Source organism: Gavia stellata, chromosome 13 (genome assembly GCF_030936135.1).
Source record: "Gavia stellata isolate bGavSte3 chromosome 13, bGavSte3.hap2, whole genome shotgun sequence".
Classification (NCBI taxonomy): domain Eukaryota; kingdom Metazoa; phylum Chordata; class Aves; order Gaviiformes; family Gaviidae; genus Gavia; species Gavia stellata.
In genome coordinates, this window is record NC_082606.1 from 15,655,382 (window position 1) to 15,680,842 (window position 25,461).

The 25,461-nt window shown below is 47.7% G+C and overlaps 2 protein-coding genes across 3 annotated transcripts; one reads left to right on the forward strand and one right to left on the reverse strand.

The window, feature by feature from the left end:
• Positions 1–8,356: 8,356 nt before the first annotated feature.
• WDR93 (WD repeat domain 93) lies at positions 8,357–19,222 on the reverse strand. Its single transcript, XM_009810981.2, has 15 exons — positions 18,959–19,222; positions 18,015–18,210; positions 17,287–17,351; positions 16,968–17,046; positions 15,972–16,099; positions 14,418–14,505; positions 13,578–13,761; positions 13,307–13,377; positions 12,768–12,854; positions 12,323–12,454; positions 11,662–11,878; positions 10,902–10,962; positions 9,996–10,152; positions 9,689–9,869; positions 8,357–8,489 (listed from the first exon to the last, which is right to left on the reverse strand). The coding sequence occupies exons 1-15, from the start codon at positions 19,220–19,222 to the stop codon at positions 8,357–8,359; spliced, it is 2,043 nt and encodes a 680-aa protein (XP_009809283.2).
• An 856-nt stretch (positions 19,223–20,078) lies between these two features.
• Positions 20,079–23,060, forward strand: PEX11A (peroxisomal biogenesis factor 11 alpha). Of its 2 annotated transcripts, none has more exons than XM_059824068.1 (3): positions 20,079–20,149; positions 20,645–20,760; positions 22,335–23,060. In XM_059824068.1, exons 1-3 carry the CDS (start codon positions 20,094–20,096, stop codon positions 22,895–22,897), a joined length of 735 nt encoding a protein of 244 aa, XP_059680051.1. In that variant the 5' UTR covers positions 20,079–20,093; the 3' UTR covers positions 22,898–23,060. The 2 variants fall into 2 exon arrangements, with proteins under 2 accessions (XP_059680051.1, XP_059680050.1); XM_059824067.1 differs by having other exon boundaries at positions 20,094–20,149; positions 22,425–23,060.
• The last annotated feature ends 2,401 nt before the right edge of the window (positions 23,061–25,461 follow it).

Below are 25,461 nucleotides of genomic sequence, written 5' to 3' on the forward strand. Positions count from 1 at the left end.
AGCTTTGAGATACAGAGCAACCTATAATGGTTATGGCTCATTCTAGATAATAGTGTAATAACCCTCTCTCATATTAAATATAGTAGCAATATTGTTCACCAGAGATGAGGACATTAGCACAAATAATCAGCCTCACTGTCATGGGGAGGGCACAGAACCCAAGAGGGGGTCTAAGATGATTGCACAAAAGGCATTTGCTCCTGAAAAACAGACTATCCTGCAGCTCCCTGCCCTCTTCAGCATCCTTCTCAGAAGGCCCCTGAGTCTCCAGAAGATTTAGTTCAAAATCCCCTTCCTCTCTCAGCGACACACTGCCAGTGGGAGGCAATTTCCAGGTTCCTGCCCCTGCCTGGGCACTGGCTGCATGGTCTCTGCTGAACGATCTCATTCACATGAGCCATTTGTCCCTGGCACAGAGCTTCAGCAGGGCAGGCTGCAGGCACAGCAGCTGCAGATGCGTCCACAATTTCAGCCCCATTCAGCTTTTCTGATTCCAGGCCTTGGCTCTGCCTTAGGGGTTGCAGCAAACGCAGGGCTCAGTTCACGGTTTACCCAGAACTTAATGTTCAAGTAGGCTGATAAATATAATCATTGCTTTGCTGCATTTCAGAGTGGGGGTGGCCATGCTGCTCCAGCAGAAGGGCTTTCGTTGGAAGCCCATGAGGCTCTGCCTTGCCCTGGAGATGCAGAGAGCCACTGCGGATTAGCAGACCCTTGCTCTGAAGCAGTGAAGCCCAATGGCTAAGGATGTGCTCTGCAAACATACCTCTGGTGCAATGCCTGGGGGACAGATAGAGAGCCTTCCGTAAAACTCGCCTTCTGCTCATCAACACGTTCAAGGAAGCCACACAAGGAGTGAATTTGAGCCAGGGAATTTCATTTCACCATCCAAGTCAAATGGCCCTTGCAGCATTAGCCCAGGACAATCTTATTGCACAATGCAACAATGGAGAAATTTGCTGTTTCTTCACGTGAGTGATGGCCAAATCTTCAGTGCGTTTTCTAGGCAAATACCTTATGTTCATCTGAAAAACCTTAGAAGACTCTGATTTGAAAGAGGCCTTTTGGGGACAACAAAACCACTATCCATTTGAAGCAACTCCAGTTGAGTATCATAATGTAAAGGCATCCAAGATCACTCATTTCTTTTGAAAACCATGCCTCTATTCTTTCCCAAAACACTGAGCATGTGCATGGAGCTTGCTGAAACAAGTTTTTGCTCAAAAGATCATTTCAGTGAAAAAGATGGGGTTTTTTAAACAATGAAACCAAATATGGCAATATTTCTCCTTTGAGGAAAATAAAAAAATAAAACCTGCTTCCTTAGAGTTCTTATTTCTTCTTCATCCTGCACCTTTAATTAGATAATAAAGACAAGTGAAAAAATACTGGGTTTGTACTCAAAATTTGAAAACATCTTCACAGGATTTTTTTCAAACTTTTTGGAGAAATGCTTAACTTTCCAACAGATGATACATACCTTACTTATAGAACTATAAGCTCCTGCTAACTTGAAATCCTTCACATAGGAAATGCACTTCAGTGGCCATTCTGTTCAGGAACAGTTCATCCTTGGGAACATATTATTGCTGGAATGCTACATGAGTCCACAGCTTAGAGATAGAAGATGCATTTAAATTCTCTAAAGAGGCTTTAGGAATTCATAACAGTGCTTGATCTACCTTTGGGGGAGGAAATGTCTTTTTTGCGCTGCAACAGCTGAAAGCATTAATTGGTTCGTCTTTTCGCCAACAATTCATTATATTTCATTACGTGCCTTTTATGTGTCTGTTCTGTTGCCCCAGTGCCTTGCTAAATATTTCCTAGCTCCAGGATGGCATCTTTGAAAGAGGGAGAGGGGTTCTAGCAGTTGCTCTGCTCCCAAAGAATGAAAGCAAAGTCAAAATTAAATGGGAAAACAACTGTCACCACAATGATAATCAAACTGAAACCTGTATTAGCGTTTTTCCTTGGGAAGCTGTGGAATGAGGCAGCAGGATGCATGTCTTTCAACAAAATAAGTATGCTATAATGAGACTTCCCTAATGTGTTCAGTAAGAGAAACTGTTGTTAAGACTGACTTAAATGGAAGTGCACGAGCAGAACAGGTAGCCTAAATGACAGTTAGGCTCTACACTTTCTTCCCCAATCTGGAAGATTAGGATCAGTGCGGTCATAGCAAGATGCAATTGTAAAATCCAGGTCTGGATTTCAGGTTTTCCCTCAGGAGGTGGAGAATATACAGAGGAAGGCTTTTGATTCAGATTCATTTTGTAAAGCAAATGTGTAAGCCTCTATCTGTTCACACTGGTTCCAACAAGTAAATAACCTCAGCCTCTCTGATCCCTGAGGAATGATGATTTACAACACTGGTAATGTGCACTGAAGAAAAATACAGCTTGTTCCTGAAAACTGCTGATTAAAGTGATCATAGCAAAGCCAAATAACTCAGGGCTCCCTCCTTTTGTCACTCTTACCTGCTTTACCCCTTGTTATTCCACTCAGCAGCACCACCTCCGATTTAATCTGCAGGAAGGGTGCTTGTCCGCAATGCTGATCAACACAGTTCAGCCTTTGCAAACTTTTACCAGTGCCGAGGGACCTTCTAGAAAAGCTTTAACAGAAATATTTTTAAGAAAATGAATTGGTGAAATATGAACAGACATAGCCCCAGGAGAAAAAAAGAGGTGACAAAACAGTAGTATCCACTGCCTACCCACTGCAAAGTAGTACTGGGAAGGGCAAGAGCTACTGAAGCAGGAGGGAAGTACAACCTGGCAGATAGATCTGTTTAGTCCTGTCTAATCCACCATCACTGCCGCAGTCTATGCCAGGAGTCTGTCATGTGGGAGATCCATAAAGGGCAAAAGCTATTGGTAATGGAATTGAGCATTCCATTCCCATTTGGGCAACTGCAAATCTTTTTCCTGGTCTGTCTCCCCTGTCCTGTTGCCTCTCTGCACTGCCCCAGGAATTGAGTGAAATGTTTTTCTCCTCTACACTAAGAGTATGTTATAGCCTTCATAGAGAGTGAGAACCTGAGCACAGAAGGTATGGCGAAGGCTTCAGGAATCCAGACCATTTCACTTCTAGAAATTGAGAATCCCAGGAAGTTTGAGCTAGAAAGAACTCAAGAGTTCTCCCTATATTCGTGAATCTCCCTGGCGAAGGCAAGGTCTATACAATGTCATTCCTGGCAGATGTTTGAGAAGGCTTCCACTGTTGGATGCTGCATGGCTCCCCGGAAAAACTACACTAATGCTGCCCCCACAGCCGCTACAAATTTCTCCTCATACCTAACCTGAACCCACTACTTTGCTCCACCGTGGACAGAGAACTGATTAGTCTCCCTATGTCTGCTTTGCACACATACATGGCTTGTAAGTCCCTCCACACACCACACTTCTGCTGGTGGGTTCTTCCGTCTCCCAGAGATCCAGCAAGGTCCAGTGACTGGAAGCTGGAATGTGACCTATTAGGTCTAGAAACAGGGTGCGAATTCAAACAACACAGGGAGTTTAACAACTGGGACAATCTACCACAGGCTGTGCTGGCATCTATGACAGGCAGTTTAAAATTAGGATACCGGATGTTTTTAGATGATCACTGTGTTTCAAAAAGGAATTAATTCAGAAACATCCTCCACTTAGTGTTTACCCTGCATTACTGTGCTATATTATCCTATAATTGGTTGTTAGGTCAGGATTGCAACCTGGCAGGTTCCTCCTCCTTGCCTAATTAGTGTTTCTTCCTCATAGCTCAGTGCGGGACTTGGTTTTTTCCCCCTACAGATCTCCATCTCCTGTGGACACCCCCTCACAATGCACAACTATTCCCTCTCCTTTGACAACGATCCAGTCCTTTGCATGCAGGAGAGCTGCCGTTTGCTCAAGCGGGCTGACACGAAGTTTCTAACAAAATGAGCTGTTCAGCCTGACACGCTCGAGGCGGTCAGAGTGTTTCACACTTGGCAGCCCAGGCCAATTTGCCATTCAGATGCTGTACATTTCCCTCCTGCTTCATCAGCAGCCCTGAGTCATTCGCCTTCCCCTACTCTTACAGCATGGACTTTCCTGGGGCCGAGCCAACACATGGCACTGCACAGAGGTGTGCCACGTAAAGACCTGGCTCTTGTGATGACAAATCCTCCCCTACTGCGTGACCAGTCTGCTGTGCTACACCCCAGCCCCAGCACTTGTCTTACGTAGGGTGCAAGTTCTTCACAGCACGAGCCCTGTCTGTCTTCGGCTGCATAAAGTGCCTGTAAATCCATGGGGCGATAGCCAAAACACAGCATCACCCAAGTCATCATGGAAATCTCTTACCTCTCTAGCACCCTCAGCTATGCTCAGCCAACCTTCTCCTGTATTTTGGCCTTGAAAACACAGTTCATTCTCATCCCAGCCAATGGTCCTGCTCTTGCAAAATCAGGTATGAAGGCCAGCTGAACCAGCTCCCCTTGCACTGTGAGTGACCACACATGAATATTGTACCAGGTCCTAGACAGAGCAGTACCAGAAATACTGGACAATGACAAACCAGAACAGAAATAGGAACAAACTGGAAGGAGTTTGCAGAAACCCAAAATTAAACCAAACTGAGATGTCAGGCACAACGCATTAGGGAAGATTGGAAGAGTTAAGTGTGTAGCTTGGCTGAAGAGCACACCTTGACAGCTATAGCCTGGACTCAAAGGAAGACAAGAAACTGTACCCTGGTAGAGGGAACTGGCATTAGAGGTAATTAGGCCACAGTAGTTTGGACAACGAGAGCTATTTGAGCAATTAGGAATGGGATGCTGGCCCTGGTTCACCTAGATCTAGACACAAATTTGTAGAGCAGGGGAGGAAGCTTGGCCTTGTGATGCCCGTACACAAGTATGCCCCTACTTGCAGAGCAAACAGAGCGAGCACTTGCTGGGACTGCCTTGCCCTAACCACCGCTGCATCTCCCACAGGGCCTTGCAGGGACATTACTTGCCTAGATAGCACACAGAGGTCTTTGCAGATTCCTCCATAGGATGGCTTCAGGTTGTACATGGCAAGGCACTACGGGATGTGTGGGTTGTTGCATTAATGCTGGCAACACGAATGCAAAGAGTGCAGCTCCCAGAGCATACACCACTTCGGCTCTTCTGAGGACCACGGTCCTTCCAACAGCACAGACGTAGCTTACCCAAACAGCCAAACCTTTGCTGGCCCTTGGGAGTGGGGGAATCTTATCAGATCAGCCTTTGATTTCCTCTGCTTCCACAGCACAAACAAATATGCAAAGAAGTAAGATGACATTTGGCTTCTTGCAGAAAACAGCAGATAATTTAGAGAGATTAAAGAACAGCCTCTCCCACAGAAACCATCTCCGCATGGCTGGGCAGTAACCTGGCTCCGCTGGAACGATGCTGCTCGAGCGCCTCTCTGTGGATCCGAGCTCCTCTTCCCTCTCACAATCCTTCTCAATCCACCAACTTATTTTATTTTTAATATAGAGCCAAATTGCTCCTGTTATACCCAGGTAGCACCTCTGAGTTCACGGAACTTGGCACTGAGCTAGCAGTTGGCCCAGCCAGAACTCCTACAGTTTCATCTTTTGATGGCGATACTTATGACACCTCTCAAGGCCTTTCTGTGGTTTCCAGCAGCAGAACAGCTCAAATTGGCTCAGACCTACAGCTGCCTAGGGCTCATGGAGTGACCAGGAATGGAAGAATAGTTGGCAAGGGCAATCAGGTGCCTCTGGTGCTCTCCAGAACGTGCTGTGGAGCTCAGCATACAGCTCCATCACCAACACACATGTCAACACACTGATCACACCAATTTTTCTGTATCCCTTCAAAGAAGCAGGAAACAAATGGTCCCCTGCTGAAGTCATGAGTAAAAACAAAGGCTCTTCATCAGCCTCCTGCAGCTGCTTGTTGTTTTCCCTTCTCAGTGGACCCTGCCAGCCCCTGGTTATCTTGGCCAAGCACATGATTAGGGTTTTAGAGCAAATTCAAACTGCAAACAAACAAGCACATCCTGAGATGAATACACACAAACTGGTGGATGCACAGTACATCTGACTGTTTAGCAGATCCTGTTCTGCCTCTTCTTCTGATGCTAGGCAAGCCCTGCTCCTCTTCTGGATGGAAAGCACGTGGGGTAGGATTAAGAGCACAGATCCCCAAGCCCTTTACATTTGCACAAATAGCAAGAATTAGACCCAGTGCTGTTCAAGGGGCCATGTATTAGTTGTGCTGGCTCTCTGCAGCAGGGGAAGCAATGAAGGAATAGGAATTCCTGCCCTGAGTAATCCTCTGTGCCCAGTTATGGCAGAAGGTCCATTGTTTCTTAAAGTACCACAGAAACAAAATAATTAAGTTGTTACTGCCACCACAGCAAGAACAGAAGAAAGGATCAAGGATTGTTCCTTGTTCACTTCAGTGCTGAACCAGGTGGCTCAGTTTAAACAGGCATTGAAGGTGGTTTGAGCAAACCCGCTTGACTTTATACTGAAGCAGATGGCAAGTGCTCACACAACCCAGTATCAATATCCGTAACAATCAGATGAGCTGTGAAGCTGTAATCTGTGGCAGATGTAAAATGACAGCACAAAAGGCTTTACTGTGGCCCTCAAAGCCCTTCACAAAGGCAGCAAACAGGAAGGTTTAATTCAAATAGCTTGTCTTTCTCCAGAGCAAAACCAGGCATCTGAAACAAGTGGAATGCTTCTCCCCTTTCCTACCTCCACAAAAGACTGGCTGACTTTATTTCCAGAGGACAAACTGAGACCTCTCATCAAAACTCAATCCAAAATAAGACAACTTGCTATGAAAAACTGAAATGGGATCTTGGCATGGGAGTGTCTACATAGCTCAGTCTGTGCTGAATCCCTGGCACCCTGCACTGATGCTTTGCTGAACCTTTGGGGGAGTCATGAGAGGGCAATCTGGAAAAAATACAGCTCACCCATGCACACAGACTGGAGTGGTTGCTGGCAGATTTGTCAGAGTCTTTGGAAGCACGATTAGTTGTACGAAGACTGAGGATTTCTTGTGGATTTTATGCTCAAGAAAGCGTATGTTTGCTGTGCTCAAAAATTGGTGTTTTACGTCACATCCCTTAAAGCCCCTCAAGTTCTAGAGGACCCTGACTGCCTGAAAAGCAAAAAAGATGCCCAGTGCATAATGCAGGTAGGCTGTCAGCCCCAAACTGAGCAATCAAACTCTGCAGATAACGTCTAAATGCTGCCAGTCTCCCACGGGACTATGGACCTGAAAATACTGACCAGTGAAAGACTGACCGGAGAGCCTGCATAGTTTTTTGCCCCATCTGTCAAGTATACAGGGCAAGTTACTAACTTAACACGCTTCTGGAGTAAGAAACAAATATGTGAATGCTTGGCCTTGCATTGCCCCTGCTATTTCTTTGTCCTATGCCGCCTGTAGGAGAGATGCTTCAGCTTTTTATGGCCTTTGACCAACATGCTGGCCATGTTCCTGGCCTGTCTTTGGCTCAGCACAGCCCTGGTTTCTCTGAACCCCCCAGTTTCTGTCCTGCTCCTCAGTGACATCAGTTCTTGGCTCTAACACCAGTTCTAGCCTGACTTTAACCCAGTGAGCTTGTCTGCACATTTGCAGACTTCAATTCCTAAGTAGTCTTATCCCAAAGCTGCCTGCTTTGAAGTCAAAAGAAACAAGATGACTGCAGAACAGCCTAGGTCAGGCCTGACACACTCTGCAGTGTCACTGCTGCTTGGCGCTGCTATTCTCTGGAGGATGCCACCTTCATGCCTGATTTGCTGTCTGGTGTGAAAAGACCAGGTCTCCTGCTAAGCACAAGGATGCTGCTGTCTGCCCATCTGGGGCAGAGTGGAAGATGAGACACACTGGTGAGCCCCAGCAAGAGAAGGACAGAACATCAGAGCCTGATGAAATGCCAGTCCTGTGAAGACATAAGAAACATTTACTGGAGAAAAGGCTTTATTATGGAAGAACATCGTAACACACCATATTGCTCTGGTGCTCCAGGTCTCTGGGAGGACTGAGAGATCCAGCACAAATCCTTAGCTGAACCACAAAGATGTTGGCCCTGCCACCTCGATGAGAGGCCTTTCCTACCTCAAGACTCTTCCATCAGCAGTGTTTGTCTCTGATGAGAAGGGGCTGAACCCTGCTGGAACAGGCTGAGGGCTAGGTAAGGAGAGAGGCAGGGCTCAGATCTTTGTGGCTGAGCAGTGGCAGGCAAGCAGCTATTTCAGATTACAAATTGCCCCAGGCTGGAAAGCATCAGGATAGATTTGAACAGAGTCACTGTCAAAATATCATGGATATGATCTGGATCTTGGGTCTGCAGGATTGTGATATTGCAGAGCCTGGCCCTCAGGATGCAAGGCTGACTGGCTGCTTCTGTCCCTTCATGTTCTGTCTCTCCTTGTCCATGGCAGCTGCTTGTGCCTGCAGCTGACTCCAATACTCAGGCAACTGATCCCTGAGTCCCAGCAGGCTCTGCTGCCTAATGAGGGAAAAAAAGGGTGGTTAAAACAGTCCCTGCCATTCCCCTGGTGCTCAGACAACCTTAGCCTGGTTCCCCCAAGGGTCCCTGGGGCTCTCTACAAATTAAACAGTTCAGGCTTCTTGTGTCCAAAAAACCTCAGTGATTCCCTCATGCCAGAGAGCACTCAAGTTTACTGCTCTTGACAGCAATGACCTCCATATTTCTCTTTGCCTATTAGCCTCTGTAGACACAGGTCTCACTGCAGTTGTATTTGCTCTGCTCTGGCTTCAGCTCTCAGTACCCAGGGAGCAAGATATCCCTGGAAGTGATGTCTCCCCAGTTTCTCTGGTATAAGGCAGACAAGAGTCTCCTCTCCAGCTTTATGAGAAGGAGGGACAGAACTGGTAGCTGGTAGCATAGGACGAAACTTTTCTGCACTTCACTAGCCAGACAACACCACAGGACTCACCCTGGAGACAAGGAATTAGGGAAGGCTACATGGTCATATGTCCTGTAAGGTCATACGTGCACCCACCTGTTCCATTTCAAATTGGAGAATTAAGGCATAGTGAAAAGAACAAACAGAATATCGTCGTCACGGATCCGGCTCCAAGTTCCCAAAAGAAGTAATTCAAGGACAAGGTCACCCAATAAGAGATGTCACACTGCCATCTAGTGACGCCATGGACTCAATGCATCAGCTGCGCTCTGAACACAACCTCGGCCTGAGGGTGCTGGGGACCTTCCCAAACCGAGAAATCCCCAACACAAATCTGCTCAAACATCAAATGACCCTGGGAATGGAGGGGAGGAGCAAGGTACAAAGAGATCCCAGCTCTGCCTGGCTATGGGGTCAAAAGGAAGACGCAGACATTTAAGTGAGAAACATATTCCCTGACGAGCTTGCACAACCAGTGTTGCATAAAAGCACATTAGAACTAGCAAGCCCTCTCTACCTTGAATGACAAGCCTGCCCCAGGCATCCTGACTTACAGCTATTAAGTTGTTCTAGGAAGGACAGAAGGGAGAGGAGGAAAGGTTCTGGGTGGCTGTCAGGAATCCAGCTACCTGAACATCAACATTACCCAGATATAAATCTGTCACAGCAAACAGAAGAACCCAGAAGCTCCAGGGTAAGACCTTGCATGGACCTGAGCAACACCACAGCTTACAATAATGCAGGTGCACTTACCTATCAGGCAGAAGGAGAACCTTACCTATCACGTAAGAAAATGTTACATCTCTCAATCCACGGCAGGTTCCACAACGATTTGAGAGGCAAATCTGGTTCCTTTGGGAAAGCCTCCTTCAGTGAGTAGGAGTTGAAGTCAAAAAGGAAGATAGTGCTGTGACTGGCTTTGCTCTGTCCCAATGCATCTGCCTGCTGCTGCTTATCTCCTAGACAGAAACAAGAACAGTGAGCTATTGCATCAGGAGTCATCCAATAAGAACTATCAAGGATCAGTGCACAGCTGAATGCACACAGTGACCATGTATCTAAGACCACTCCAAGGTGCTACCCACCTCGAAGCAGCAAGCACCAATTCACACTATCCACTATGAACACTGGCTGCCAGGGGGATGCTACAGCATGAGAAGGTGGAGTACTGAAGCAGTAAATAATCTGCGATGTGGCAGTGTTCATCAGGGACACTGTACCATCCCAGGAGAAGACCAGGGCCTGAAACAGCAAGTTGACACTTAGAAACAGATGTAAAAGAAATGAAAAGTATTTCCTGGAGAGGACATGGGATGACATTCAGGAATTCACATCCCCAACTATGATGCTGTTTTCTTTGCCTGCCCAGTAGTCATAGGACCACAGCAGATCAAGAACAAGCCGTGCAGGGAACTTGGACTGGAATTGCTGCAGGTTGAGACTGGAAAAGGGCAGCAGAGCAGGTTAGAAATGAACTAGATCCAGCCTTCTGCATGGCTGGCTCTGGCGAATGGCTTTTAGTCCTTTTCTCCCCATGACTGAAAACTTTCTGAGGCCACTTGAAAGGTCTGGCTAGACTCATGCTTGTAACTTCTCCTCACCATGCTGCCCTCTCATATTTGACCCTGATGCCTAAAGCTTCGTGGCTGAACCCTCTCATTTTTGCAGTTGGACCTGCCATGTGCAGAGGGCTTCCAGCGCCTCCCATCTCAGTGGTCAATTAGAGGACAGGGGTGCAAGGCGATACTAAGATTGTAGAAGAGAAGCCCTTGGAGAGTTACCAGCTACATACAGATGTGTTACTGGTGCAGGAAGTCCCCATGCTAAAAATAGTTGGAGCTTGGGAAAGGATGTGAGGGCAGTACCATATCTGATTGCCATGTTCTTTATCTTCTAGGCACCCAGTTACAGCCATTACTGGAAACAGGATCCTAGGCCAGATGGACCTGTGTTCTCACCCAGTTCTTAAGAGAGCTGGCAGTAATACTCACTGCACTGGGGAATGCCAGGATAGGCACCACTGCACTGACAGCAAGATTTGGATCTTCAGGCCTGTAAAACAGACGCAGGCTTATGCCACTGTTTCATGTACCTGGTACATACTGAGAAGTTGTGATAATGACAATGGCAGTTTGTGGCACACGGGCTGGCATAAAAGTTCCAGCCAAGCCCCTTCCCTATGGAGACAAAGCCTGCCTTCTCCTATGCAGGAATTCCAAAGGCCCATCCCTGTGCAAACCTGCCTAGGAACTATGTTGGAGATACAAATCCCCTGCCTCCCATGGAGGCATGAAACCATAGCCCTCAGAGCAGCAGCTTCCCCAAAGTTGACCCTTCTCCTCAAACCAAGGGTACAGGTGAACATAAAATTGATAGAAAGATGGCAAGAAATGCTTATTCTGACTTCTAGGGGGAAGTTATTCTGGCAAAGGCAGAAGAGAGAAGAAAAAATTCCCCTGGGTACCTGGCAGAGACCCAGCTAGTTGAATGTCAGCCCTGGAGCAGACCTATAAGCACTTGTGTTCTGGTGCATAGAAGAACCCAGAAACACCCCTAATTCTGGAATAACCATTGGATTTTAGCACTGGAACTGACTCCTAGCAAAACCACATTTGCTGCATGGCAGAGCTATCTGGATAAAGGCAGTAGAAAGTTCTCTACTCCACAGAAATCTGGGGCTCCCTGCTGAACCTGACCACTATACAACATGGTTTCTTTGGCTGGAGTGAGGTCTATCAGAGTCTACCTCACCTGTCTGCCAGGAGCGTGACGCTGGACTTCCCAGCCCTAGGTGCTTTCACCAAATAGAAAGAGCTGTCTGTACATAGCACTAGAAGCTGCACAATGGGACAGGCAGGATCTGTACCAGGACAAGGTGTCTCATCACTGGCAGCTGCAGAACTCCGCAGGAAGTGGATACTACGGATGAGTCGTTGCTCTAGAATGGCAGTGACAGACAGTGGGTATCCTGGGGAAGCAGGGAAAGAAAAGAAAAGGACAGCTGTTTAGGAAGAAAAAGGAACTGGGAAATTTATCCAAGGAAGGCTTAGCTTGGACTGTGGCCTGCGCAGGGGCAGCAGCCACCAGAACAATCCTGGTGAATTGTTCAACCAATTGTTCAACAACCAGGAGAATCCCTGCATCGGGATCAGTCATCAGTCCTCACTGCAGCCGTTCACAGCCCCTGCACTGCTGTGGATGGGAATGGCTCTGTCAGAGCTAGGGCAGTGACACTGCATCGCCGACTTCTGGCCAAGCATCCCATGAACAAGCGAATCCAAACTATTTTCAGATTTACTTGTAAACTCACTGCCAGACCACTGTTCACACCAAGCCAGAGCCTCAAACTCCTAGGGAAGGGAGCAATTTATCCCCTGTGATCCCAATACACAGTCCCAAAGGGCAAGCTCACCTAGGTGTTTATCCCAAATAGTTATTGTTGCATCTTCACATGCCAGTGCCAGGTACCTGGAGCAGGAGCTGACAGCCGAGCATGCAATTGGAGCTGCACATGGCCACACAGCATCAGGTTTTGGATCAGAATCTAAACAGAAGGACATGAAGAGAGATAACTCTAAGAAGGTACAGAGCATTCTCCCTCATGGTACCAGCTTCCAGTTTCCCAATAAAACACGCACCATTCTGGGATCTGCTGCCACAGTGGCTTCACTAAAAATACTGCCAGCCTTTGCAACATGGAGCCCTACAATCCAGCCTAACCCGCAAGATATGGGGCAGCTCTTCTCCCCATTCCTCATTTCCCTGAATTATGAAGATCTGTCCGAATTACAGCCACTGAATACTCCCACTCCCCACCCCCACAGAGTGCTCTGCTAGAGAAAGCAAGACTTCCTTACCCACTTTCTCCTTGAGTGGACAGTTAAGCAAGTACAAGCAGAGATTGTGGCTTCCATCCCAGTGCACACTGATGCCAGCTGGAACATCTGGTACAGAGAAGGGGACAATAAAAGAGAGAAGGAGACTGGAGACAGAAAAGAACAATCCAGGACACCAAAACACCATTAGAGACCTCTCATGAGAGCTCTCACGGTTTCCCTGACGGTACTTATAGAAACTCTGCTCACACATAAACGAAACTACAACAATCTCTCCCCTTGTCTGTTATTTTTACCTTGCCTGTATGACCCCTCATCTTTTTTGGTGGTTTGGGGGGGTTTTGTGTGGGTTTTTTTTAACCATGGAGCTAAGTTTGTTTGACTCCATGCTGGTGACTGATTTATTCAGTCTTAGGGCTGACATTTTTATCCAGGCTTACGTCCTTGGAGATGGAATTTATACAGTGAAACCAAGCCAGAGCCATTGAGCTCTAACTGGAGCTCAATATCATGCAACGACGTGCTTCGTAGTTTAACATCTTTTTGCCCATTTGGATTACCTGGCTGTACTTTCATTTCAGGTCCCACCTGTAGGATCCGGCTAGGCAGGAGGAAATGAAAAGTAGCATGTCTGAAAAAAGGAAGTAAGAAATTTATGTAAAAGAAAGGCCTTGATAAGTAGGCAGCACTGCAACAAGACCTGGAATGGCTCTAGCCCCCTGCCCTGAACCCTTGGGATGAAGAAGGCAAAGCTAAGACAGAGGCTTCCATCTACACTTGAAAAGTGTTGAAGTCTCATGGACTGAAATCCTGGTTGGTGCTCCCACTCACCTGGGGATCTTCTCCTTGCTCTCTCCCTCACCCTCAGCCTCCAGATACTCCCGGTAAGTGCTGCGGAAAATTGCTTCCTGCTGCTCCCACTGGGAGTCCTTGATTAAGTGATTGTACCCCAAGCCAAGCATGCTGCCATCATCCACTTTCTTCAGGGCATCCAAAGGGCTTTTAAAACTACTGCCTGGATTGGGAACACAAAGGGAAAAGGCAGACCCCTAGAGAAGCAGACACCACCGAGTGCTCAGAGGCACTTTGACCATCCCACCTTCAGGGTGGCATTATCTTGAAGAGGGACACACTGCATCTTCCTGGTAGAAGTATTTAAACATCAAGAATATATTCTGTAGGACTTTCCATATCACTAGCCCATTTTCCAGTATTTGAAGGCAGGGACTAGGGCAAGTCATGTGAGGACCCAGCTCACCTTGCCTTTTTGTGGCATTCTCCCTGACAGTGTCCCAGAATAAGGTCTGCTCCCTCCCCATTCTCCGCATTTTGCTATGAATCCAGGCCTCAGAGTGGTGAACTAGGGGTGCTATCAGGTTACTAGGATCTAGGAAACAACCTCCTCCCTCTCTGGTGACAATGAAGCTGAGGGTATATGACACCCATTTCGAGACACACAGAAGTATTTTGTGCTAACAAAAGGTGACACACGAGATGGTCAGGTAAGAAGCAATTCCCACTACAGGATTACATGTAACTACAAAGACAGGTCAGGAAGGGACCACGGAGCACATTACTGAAACTTTCTGACCCGTTCTGTACTCATAAGGGCCATGATTCCTATGCCACCTGAAGGAGGCTGCAGTTTGCAAGTACAAAATCAGTCCTGACCTGTAATTGGTTTGGGTGGCTTAATTTTCAGCAGCAGCACCGGGAGACTCAGCTTTGCATCAGCTTTGTTTGCAGACACAGGAGACTCCTGCAAAAGAACAATGTCAGCCTGAGAACTCTGTTGTGCCCTACTCTGCTAAGTTTTCACCTGTTCATGGGAATCAAATGCTTCCTAAAGGAAGTGCGTGCAAAGCTTGGTTGACGCTGCTAGGAGATACTGGTTTTAGGCTCATTCTTCAGGCCAAAACACAACAGCTTGAAGGAGGTCACTACTTTATCAACAACATTACAAAGGATGTCTTGCCCAGACACCTCCTGCCTTTGTGCCGTAAATAATCTCCACTTCTGATTGTACTCATCTCTCTGAATTACTCTTGTTGCACCGTAGGCCTGGGTGGGGTGCAGCAAAGAAAAAAAAAAAGAAACATGACTAAAGGTTGCAGAGTGCTGCTGAATACAAGAACCAGATTTTACTTCAGAGAGCCCAAGACTGGAGGAGGTCACATATGTGCTTGGCTGGGAATGGAAAATCCTAACAGGGGACTAGCACCGGTGTGTCCCCACCACCACCACCCCACCCACACACATTGACACTTGGCAAATAGAAAAGATATGGCTAAATAATCAACCGTGTCTGAGAAGGAAGAGACAGGAACTTGGGTAGTTTACATGGAATCAGCAAAGAGGGAATGCCTGGGTGTTTGCTTTTGGCTTGGCCAAGTTAAGGGGGATGTTTGCCCTGAAGACAGGGCTGAGAAGCAGCTCCCTGTTAAACGGCCAGGAAAGCATCTACTGAAGGAGGAGGGAAGGGTTATCAGGCAGGTATCACAGAGGGTTAGCTGGAGGTGCTGGGCAGAAGGTGCCTACGTGTTGAGAGGTGAAATCTAACAGGGTGAAAATGATGCAGGAGAGGATTAAGCACTGACTCAGCAATTAAAATTCCCCATTGAGGCCAGTTACCATCTCTGCAGAACCGTTTCCATGCAGCTCCAGACTTTTCTGTCAAAGAACCAGAGGTGGCAGTGGTTAGTGCAAACAGGCAGAGACCCTGCCCTGCTCAGGTGGGTTCAGCCGTGACCCCACCAGGCTCTTCTTGTACATAGTCTAAAACACGAACACTGGTTCAGGACCAGACTCCCAAGTGGAGGTATCAGGCCCAGTTCCCACTCCTTCACCTTCCCCCAGTAACATAAGGGAGAAGTCCTGTGGGAATACCCTTACGTAGGGCCTCCTCAGATGGGGCAATACTGCTGGGAAAGGAGCTGCCAGTTTCAGGGAGGGGCAGCAGGAATGTTAGCCCTGGGACCAAGGGAACCTCATTAGAAAGCCTGTCTTGGGAGAGTAAACATGTCCCAATAACAAAAAGGCCTTGTGAAATGTGGGATGGGCCGCTGTAGCAGCTGCAGAGACATATACTCCGTCCCTCTGGGCCGACAGACTTGTTCAGCCTGTATCTTGCTGTCACTGTCTGCAGGAGCAAGGCTTGGGGAAAGACCTGTAGGCAAAAGGGTGTAAGAAAAAAATAGCACAGTGGGAGATGGAACTGTTTTGTACCGCAGATGTCCAACTTGACCTCCTCTCCCTGCAAGCCAGCCCTGCTGCAGCTCCTGGGTTCTTTTCCATCTCCTTCAGCCAGGAATCCTTAGGCAATCGGTAGATATCCAGCCAAGCCTTTGTGCTGTCTGCATTGGGAAAACAAGTTGAGCAATTGGAAATTAAGAGAAAAGGTCTTTCAAGCAAGCAGCCTCTATAATCTTATATCCTTAAAACAAGATTTGGATATTTTTTTAAATATAAAATCCCTGTGAACTCCATGCAGCCCACCTCTCCTCCCACTTAAGGCTTGACATGCTTGACTGAGACTGACATCTCAGCCTCCAGCTCAAGTCCTCGAGGTCCCACATCCACCGAAGAAATTCCATGAAGTGACTCAGTCAAAGAATTTGACCTGTAGCCTCTGAGGTAAGGTAGAAAGTGAAACGTGGTCTCACACTGGTTCTCCGTGGATGCTACATATCTCATTCTCAGCATATGTCCAGGCAGATTCCACCAAACATGGGTCCAGAAAACCTGCTAGCAGCAAATGTGTTGACAAAGGCAGCTGCCATGAAACAGAAGATTGTTGCAGCAAGCGGTTTGCTGTAGTGGTTTTAGAGACTTTCTCTATGCTGTCTGGCTTATGTCTGCAGAGAAAATTCTTCAGGTCTAGATCTTTCCAATGTAAAAGTGAGCCATAGCAAACCAGAGGAAGAACTGAGTTTGGTACTTCTGGAGAGGGAAATTTGCTTTCATTGAGCCTTTTGGGAGCTCGGAACTGCTCTGACCAGTTCCAGACGGCTCACTTTTGGGATCAGCACTGATCCATACCAGGTCTTTTGGAGAGGACCAAGAGTGTCAGGAGCAGCTCTCTAAGCTGGAGGAGGTACTGGGAGGGTTAGGAACAGGATCCCTGGGAACCCAGAACACTTGGAGCATTTTAAAAGCATTGCTGCTGGCCCTTCTGCTAGAACACAAGTGCCATCACTCAACACACTGTGTTCCTGCACTTGCCTTGCAGCAGGACTCCTGCGTAATCTCCTCCCGGGGACAGGACCACCTCCACACAAGTACTTTGCTTGCTGATATCCTCCTGCCAAAGAAAAACAGGCTGGCATCAAAGCAAGGTCACCGATTCAGAGCTCCATGGCCTTACACAGTTCTCAACAGGGTGAAAGCCAGACAGACTGTTGGAAGAACAAGAATAAATATTGGGCAGCACTCTTGGAATGCTGCTGCCCATGGTAGAAATTGCTGAGGGTAATTAGTACTCCTCATGATTGATTACTTACCAGCCTGTGCCCAGTGTCTATGGAATTAACTCAATACTTACCACTTCATTTAGGATTTTAATGAGTAGGAAGCTTTCCTTCTGAAAGCAGAAGAGCCAGACGAGCCCTGGAATAAAAATACAAAAGTAACAGGAGGAGGAGGAGAAAAGTGAATGGATGGTAGCCATGCTCTTGGGAGATGGCTGTTACAACATATGCAGGAGAGTGAACAGGACTACATTTTTTCCTGGGCTCAAGGAAGAATATCCCACTGCTTCCAGCACTAAACTTTTGCTGGCTTCCTTATGCCAGCACCAGCAAACACTCGATTGTACACAGATGGATAAGCCAGTTTGAAAAGTATCTTCACCAGAATTGATAGGTTTCAGATGAATCAACAAACTAACCTATTTACCACAGGGCTGTGCAATTACAGGTGCTGAAACAAAGCACAGCCAGGAGGTCATACCTAGCAATGGTGCTTTCTGTGTGGTCCAAGGTATTCCTAAAATTTACTGCACTTCACTCTCAGCTCTACACCTGCCTCTGCTGCTCCAGAGAGGACACCAAACCCACACCCTCTACTAATCACAAGGCCCTAGGGCCACTCTGTCACCCTACAACCTGTTATCTAACGCCCTCTTTACAGGGCTTTCTAGGGAACCTGTCAACGATTCTAGTGTTCCTCCTGATTTAGCATTCTTCCATAATGCAGCTGCCAACTCTTCAGCTCCAGAGCATAGCCATCCCCTGCCCCCTGCTAGGTCAAGGAAATCCTTGCCATACTCACCCATTTCATCCACAGCAAGCAGGACATGGCACTCATTCCCCAAATCCAAGGCGTGGATGGCACAAATCTCCGTCTTGACTGCATCCCAAGAACAGACCTCCTTACAGTCAGACACCTTGAAGGCAGCCAGACCCATGGACAGACCAACAAAGATGTATTTTCCAGACACTGCAAAGCAATTGGCTCTTCCAGTTACCTACCAAGAAAGGGAAAAGATGAGTGTACCCAACTGCTTCCCCAGCGGAGGATACATCAGCCATACTAACGATACACGCCAACAGAAAAGGCTGTTTTATTCTACAAGGGAAAAATTTTTGCATTAGCTTTCATCAGAAGAGCAGGGGATGGGGTCTCATGTCTGTCACAGGATTGTTCTGTTTTGGGAATGAGAAAGTTTGCTCCCACCTTTCCCCTTCCAATAAACAGAAGGGGCTTTAAAGGCCAAGAACTCAGCTCTCCCACCGCTAACGCAGAGCCGCGACGGGATGCTGAACTCCTCCAGGCAATCGCACAGCACTGGCGGACACCAGCACATCCTCCTGGATACCTCCATGTAACGATGGGGAAGGCAGCGCTGCCCTTCTGCTCACAGTGCTCCCATTAGGGTATTCACCATAACACGGAGCTGAGTCTGCCCATTTATGTGCTACTGACTAATTACCTTCTCCTCGGCAAACAAGGGCGGAGCCAGCCTGAGAAGCAGAAGGTGAATTTAGTGCTGTTTAATATCTGCTTCTCTCTTTTCAGAGAGGTGTGATAGATGGGTAGGAAGCAGAACCTGTCAGACAGGCTTAGAAGCTGCAGCCTTTTGAAGTGAATCAGTGAGATGGTGGTGGATTCTGAAGAAGGTGATGAACAGAAGAATGTAAAATCAACTGAATGGATATTCTCTAGAAAAACTGCGACGGTGATTAATGCTATCTCTGCTGTGAGGGGCTCTGTACCTGGAATTCAGCCGTAGGAAAGCATTTTGTGGGCTGGACCTTCAGTTTTTGCGCTTCCCGGAGCATTTCCCTTGTTTCAATGATTTCCATAGCATTCTCAACAACCAGCATCACCAATTTGTTGATCATCCTGAAGGGCTGAGGCAACGCATCACGCTTTCGATCGGGATCCTGCAGGAAGAAATCTTCCTCGTCATCCTTTAGCCAGTCCTTTTCAGATGGTGGAGGAATCTCCAGGGGATGCTTCCGGATATACACAGCCATGGTTCTGCCCTTCCAGATACAAAACACACCACAGATGCCGGAATCACAATAGATGCAGAAGAACGAAGAATTGTGCAATATCTACTTTCATGAGGTAATGGGGGAAAAGAAAAAGATGATTAATGATCTCTAAGAGGGAAGGGGGGGTTCCTTTCAGTAGAGATAGCCAGAGCAATCCTGTTCTATATAGCTCATTTCTACTTGCTGCATTGCCACTGTTACTCAGGGCTTTTGTCCTGCTCTGGGAGTATCAGCCACACAGGTCTCTGTAGGCTGCCTACAGAAAAAGGGAGTGTAAAATCTTTGGCACGAGTTCGTATAAGAATTATGACAAAGCATTCAAAATATTAACTCGTTCTTCATTAAAAGCCTTATTCGGCCGGGATAAAACCCCAACAATGAATTAGGAAAGCAAGTTATTTCACTGGAAGTTACAAACGGCATTTCCAAGACACCGGGTGTTCCTGAGCTTCCCCCTCAGAGCCGGGGCCGGGGCAGCTCCCGTCAAAGCCCGGCTCACGGCGGGCCCAGCTCCACCGCCGTCACCCCACGCAGCGGCCTAACCTCGGAGCGGGAGCCGAGGGGCCGGGCCGGGCCGGGCCGGGCCGCTCCTCTCCAGCCCGCCCGAGGGGAACCGCCGCAACCGCTGGCGGCGGTTACCGGGCAGCCGCGGCCGGGGGAGCCTTTAGCGGGGACACCTGCCCCGCAGTTGATGGTCGCCGTGGCAACGGCGCGGCGCGGCGCGGCCCGGCCGGGAACGCGCACCGGAGCGGAGGGTTCCCCCGGCGGGGCGGGGCCCGGGCGGAGCAGGGCGGAGCGGCCGCGGCCCTCGCACACCTCCCGCGGCTGCCGCGCCGCCGCCGCCGCCGCCATGGAGGGCTTCGTGGACTTCACTAACCGCAGCCAGGGCCGCGACCAGCTCTTCCGGTGAGTGCGGAGCCGGCGGCGGGGCCAGGCGGCCCTCCCCGTGCCGGGCTAGGGGCTCAGCCCGCTCGGCAGCGGCCCCTCGGTGCCGGCTCTTCGGGGACCCCCGTGGGCCCGGCGGCGCCGTGGGGCGGAGCATCCCCACTGCCCCTCCGGGTGATGGGGCCCTCAGCAGGCCCCTCACGCAGCCCCCAGCCGCTTTAGGGCCCCCGCGTCTCAGGCGGGAGAGCCGCCCGGTCCCGCCGGGCGAGCAGCAGGCCCCGGGCGGGCACCAGCCCTCTCCCGCCCTGCGGATCCCTCGCGCCTCACCGCTTTGCCTGTCCTCAGCCGCCCCACCTGCGCTTGTCCCCCTTCCCCTGGATACAGCCGGCCCTGGCACTGCGAGGGGGCGAGAGGGGCCCCCTGAAGCTCGAAAATAAGCGCTGCCCCGCTGCTGCCATTCCTGGGAATTGCCTGTGTTTCACCTGTGTACCGTTTTCCTCGTTTTTTCCATTCCAGAGCCACTCAGTACACATGCATGTTGCTTAGCTATTTAATAGAGCGTAAGGCTGATAAAGAGAAGCTGGTAATGAAACTCAAGCAGTTGGAATCTAGCATGAGCTCTGGCCGGAAAAGTAAGTACCTGGTGTCTAGAGGGATAAGTCCTTCTTCACTTGCGCCTTCCAGCAAAACAGCTCCTGGCCTTGCATTTTCTGTAGTTAACTTGAGCCACAAAACCTTTTTTAGTATATTCGCAAAATTGTCAATAGACCTTATCCCTGTCTTGGCTTGCCAGGCTAGATAGGGCCAAATAGACATTTGTTACTTCCTCAGCCTCCTCTCCGGCCAGGCAATCTGAATTATCGCTGGGAGAACTAGAGAAATAAGTTAACAGTCACCTGTTCCTGCAGAGATCAAGCTGTCATCTCTGTTCAAGGACAGACCACAGAGTTACGACACAAGGCTGGCTTACTGCGCTCTCATTAGTCCTTCCAGCTAATGGGTTGAAACGGCCTAACGTTAAAGATAATCATCCCAATAAAATCACCTCTGAAGGACCATCCTTCAGTATGGCTTTTTATATCCTACTTCGCATATTAATTTTCTTTAGCATTTATACTCCGCTAAATCATATACCCTTCCATACTTTTCTTATAGTTTAACCATTTGCATCACTTCATTCTCTGTCACAACTGCATCCATTATGGTTATGCTGTTGCTGTGATTGTATTGCTTGCTGTCAGGCTGATCTTACACCTACTTATCAATTGCTCAATCCTGGAACAACTTCAATATGTGAGGCAAATATTCTAATTTAATGTGTTACCATGGATTTGTTTTATTATTCCAGTTAGCTCCAGAGTATGGTAATTTCTAGCAGAGAGGCCAGCTGATTTATCAGCATAGCCATAATTCTCTTGCTTCTGCTAAACAAATTGCTAATAGATGTCAGGCCTAAATTCAGGACTAAATTCAGTTCCCCTAAGCTTGGGTGCTGCCAACATCTGTCACTGTGACAGTGCAGCAGGTTATCAAAAGTATTTTGCATAATACTGTATTAACATTCACGGGACAAAATCTAAGCTGTGCAGCAGATGAAATCAGGCCTGCCATATATTATAGCTTGAAATGGAATATACTGTTCCTGTTTGCAGGGAACTATGTGTACCTCTGACAAATTCATGGCTGAGGAGGGACTTGGGTATCAGTGTGCTCAGCATGTGAATCACCAGCTTTCACAGAAGCTTAGGAAAGTTGTAGCTCATGGTTGCAATGGGGTTAGTGCAGTAACATCTCCTGTCCACAGAGTTAGGTGAAATCCAGTGCAGCGTACAGCTGAAATTCGAGGCTGTTTGTGTTACTGTTTCCCTGACACTGACTCTTTCAGAGCAGCTGGTGATATTGGTCCAGAGGGCACCCAGGCACTGAGAACAGAGTGGCAGGAGAAGGCTGCAAGTACTGGCTATTGGCAAAATTTGTGTGTGGGTCCTGGGCTGGTGCAGGACAGAACTGAGATGTTTACATCCCTTTCCTCGCTAATACTAGCTTCTCACACTGTGAGAAGGAAATGCTTAAGCATACAAACACCCAAAGCCCACTAAGTTTTTTAAAAGTACGTGTGGACAGTGACATGCTGAGTTGTTCTGCATAGGGCTGTGTCTCTGCAGTAAAGGCCAGGCCATGCTAACCTCTCTGGGGTTTCTTGCAGTGTTCAGACTGGGCAATATGGTACACGCCTTGGTAGCAGCCAGGAGAACTACACAGCTGCCAGATGTGGTTCCTCGCTTCTGCCTTACAGCCTCCAACCTGACCCGTGCCCTCTACTTCGTCTGTGATGCAGTCCTGTGGTTGAAGACCATTGGGCTCCAACCTGATGTCGATAAGCCAAAGTGGCGGAATTGGGCTACCAAGTGTTACTACTTCTCACTCCTGATGAATCTAGCCAGGGACTGGTATGAGATCTCCTGGAGGCTGGAACAAGCTGTACAGGAAGAAAAGACAAAGAAGTCCTTCTGGGACAAACACAATCAGGAACTAAACTGTGTGAAATGTGATGGTTTGCGCAGTTTTCTCCTCCTGCTGTTTCAGATACTGAAAAGACATCCTCCTTTGCTGCTGGACTTGGTGAAGAATCTCTGTGATCTCTCAGGTCCTTTGGATACGCTAGGGATCTACAAGACCAACCCAGGAGTGATTGGTTTCTGTGGCGTCCTCTCCTCCCTGGTGGGGATCCTCACGTTAGCAAGCCCACATCTGAAGCTGAAACAGTGACGTAAAAGGAGCTGCAGAGTATGCAGCGAGCCAACAGCTTTGATCCTCTGATAGGTTTTTGTCCTCCATATGGCACTTTCAAAATTAACATGTCTCATAGTAACCTCAAGATTAATTTTCTCCTCTGAATAAGTGAATTCTCCCCTTTTCCCTTCCCTGTGTCTTTGCAGATGAGTTTGGTGCCATGACACACTCCCTGATGGAGTGGAGATGGTAGAACGCAGAGTAGTATTTCACAAACAGAAACAGGATTTGGAACATGGCTGCTAGATAAGGAAATATTGATGTTCCTATATTTTAATACAGGGTTGTGAAATAGCTGCATAGACAAGTGTAGTAGGTATATGACTCACAACTAATCATGTTTACACTGGAAAGCTGGAATTCACCAATCAAAGGTTCCTACAGTCAGATTTTCTATAGTGGGCTCAGGCAAGTTAGGAGCTGCAGCTAAAATGGCCTGAAGTCGAGTGTTCTGATGGGTTTGGGTTGATGGATCCTGTTATCTGTAGGCAGTGGTTTGAATGCAGCGTGATGGTAACTGAAGAGTGGTATGATCTGGCCTTCCCATGATCTCCATATAATGTGCACTGGTGACACTGGATCTGTAGTCTAGTGAGTGCCAACTTATGTCCCAGAAAATCAGCACTTTCTTCTTTTCCTTCAATAATGTGAGCCAAGGACCATTGGCTGCTGAGTCTGACTTCTCCAGCAGGCCATGGCTGAGGATTTTGGTGAAGGACAGCATGGGGGAGAAGCTTGTCTGAGTGCTGATGATGCTGTGATTTGTAGGGATTTGTAGGGAACTGGGTTTCCAAAGCTGTGAATCTGGAACCACTCATAAGCACTAAATTTCCCATTACACACGCACCTTAACTCCCAAACCCCTGTGATTCCAAGTGCAACAATTTTCCATTAATCATATTGTGATAAGGAGCTTGTCTTGCTGTTGTAATTTTATGTGAAAAACTCCAGTATAATAAGGAGCTTTGGAACCTGCAGTTAAGGAGAGAAGCCTGGCTCAGATCTCGTTGAGTCAGAAAAACTGCAAGGGTGTGTTTCTAGTTGTGTAAGCTCCCGGAGGGAAGGGAATGGAGTTGGTCATGATAACATCAGAATCCCAGAAAAGCTTGTTACTGTATTTGGGCATTCGTGGTTTAGATTTTCCTATCTGGTCCTCCCTATCCTTCCCTCTCATGACCACAAGATTTCTTGTGTGTTCCCTCACTGGTTGAATGGGTTCTACCATTTGAAAATGCCTTACGTTTGCCCTGCAACTGCATTATTGCTCATCACTTACCTCGCCGGGAATGATTGCCTGGCAGTGTGATCTAGGTTAAAGGAGAAATGCTGTGTCCAGCTGTCTAACAGTTACATGGCATGCAGTCTTTGTTGTTCCTGACTTTGCAGAGTACCAGTTCTGACACCATCTGAGAAAAATTTGCACGTTATATAGGAGATAAAATTATGATTTTTCTTTGCCAGAGTTAGGCCTGTGTGTTCTGCTGCTTTCTGGTGTAAGGGCTCCTTGTTTAATCTGTCAGGAGATGTGAACAGAGACTGCTCTAACCTGGACCAAGGTACTCTCTTATTATTTCTGATGCTGTCTGAAAACAGAAATTAAAAGGTGCTGGTCTCCTTTATTAAAAGGAGAAGGCTGTAGAATTGAGTAGGCACGGTAAGGCAGTGCCCCAGTTTACCTTAAGTCATTGTGGTCAGGCTTGGAATTACTTCCAGTTTGAATCTGAAGTGTTAACCTACCAATGAAGTGTTTGAAAAAAGAGGTTGCTGGGCAGGATAATTAAAGTGTGCTTAAAAACCAAATGTGGCCTGCAGCAGCTCTTCTTTTTAATATGGAAATGAATACCATTAAAAGTAGAGCGTAGTGGCAGTTCAGACCATAATGGAGCATTATGTATGGGATATGTTGTCTTCAAGGGCTTCCTCTCCTTTCTAACAATGAAATTTTTTTGTTTCTTTACTCCATTTGCCTTTGAGCTCCTGGCAATGTGGGGCCCATCCCTCCCTTAGTCAGGTCTGATCATTATTCCTGTGTGTAGCAATCCCTGTAAGGAAGGAAGGGTCTTGATGATCTGGCAGCAGAGGTTTGGCCACCCTTTGTCTACAGAATTTCGTCTTCTTGCAAAAAAATGCATTTTTAATTCCTCTCAGGGGAGCTCTTGGATACAAAATAACTTCTTTCACTGGTTTGCGAACTGATTTCTCTGTTTCCTTTGTAGTTTGTAGGTAAATGGAAATAGGTTAACATACTGATGTGGCCCCTAGCCAGCTACACCTCCCTGTGCCCTGCCAAAGGAAAAGGGTGGGTTTTTCCCTTGTGCTAGGCAAACACTGTGCAAAGCTGTGGGCTAGGCTTTGATGTTTCTCCTGTAGGGACTGGCATGGATTAGCAAGTACAGACTTAACCTGGGAGATGGGGTAGTGAATTTTCAGCCTGTCTCAGCCTTACCTGTTCCATTCTACATGACATGGGTTGGAGCATACAAGAGTAACTCTCTTTACTGGATGTTAAGCACCAATACTTGCCTTCTGCTTCCCACCTG

Bases quoted from the DNA above. Each gene is read 5' to 3' on its own strand.
- PEX11A (XM_059824068.1), top strand. From the start codon at position 20,094: ATGGAGGGCTTCGTGGACTTCACTAACCGCAGCCAGGGCCGCGACCAG. The intron at 20,150-20,644 runs GTGAGTGCGGAG...TTTCCATTCCAG, and splicing joins GGCCGCGACCAGCTCTTCCG to AGCCACTCAGTACACATGCA. The intron at 20,761-22,334 runs GTAAGTACCTGG...GGTTTCTTGCAG, and splicing joins CATGAGCTCTGGCCGGAAAA to TGTTCAGACTGGGCAATATG.
- WDR93 (XM_009810981.2), bottom strand. From the start codon at position 19,222: ATGGCTGTGTATATCCGGAAGCATCCCCTGGAGATTCCTCCACCATCT. The intron at 13,762-14,417 runs GTCAGGACTGAT...TTCCCAATCCAG, and splicing joins GCCACCCAAACCAATTACAG to GCAGTAGTTTTAAAAGCCCT. The intron at 12,455-12,767 runs GTAAGGAAGTCT...CCTTCTGTTTAG, and splicing joins TCCACTCAAGGAGAAAGTGG to ATTCTGATCCAAAACCTGAT.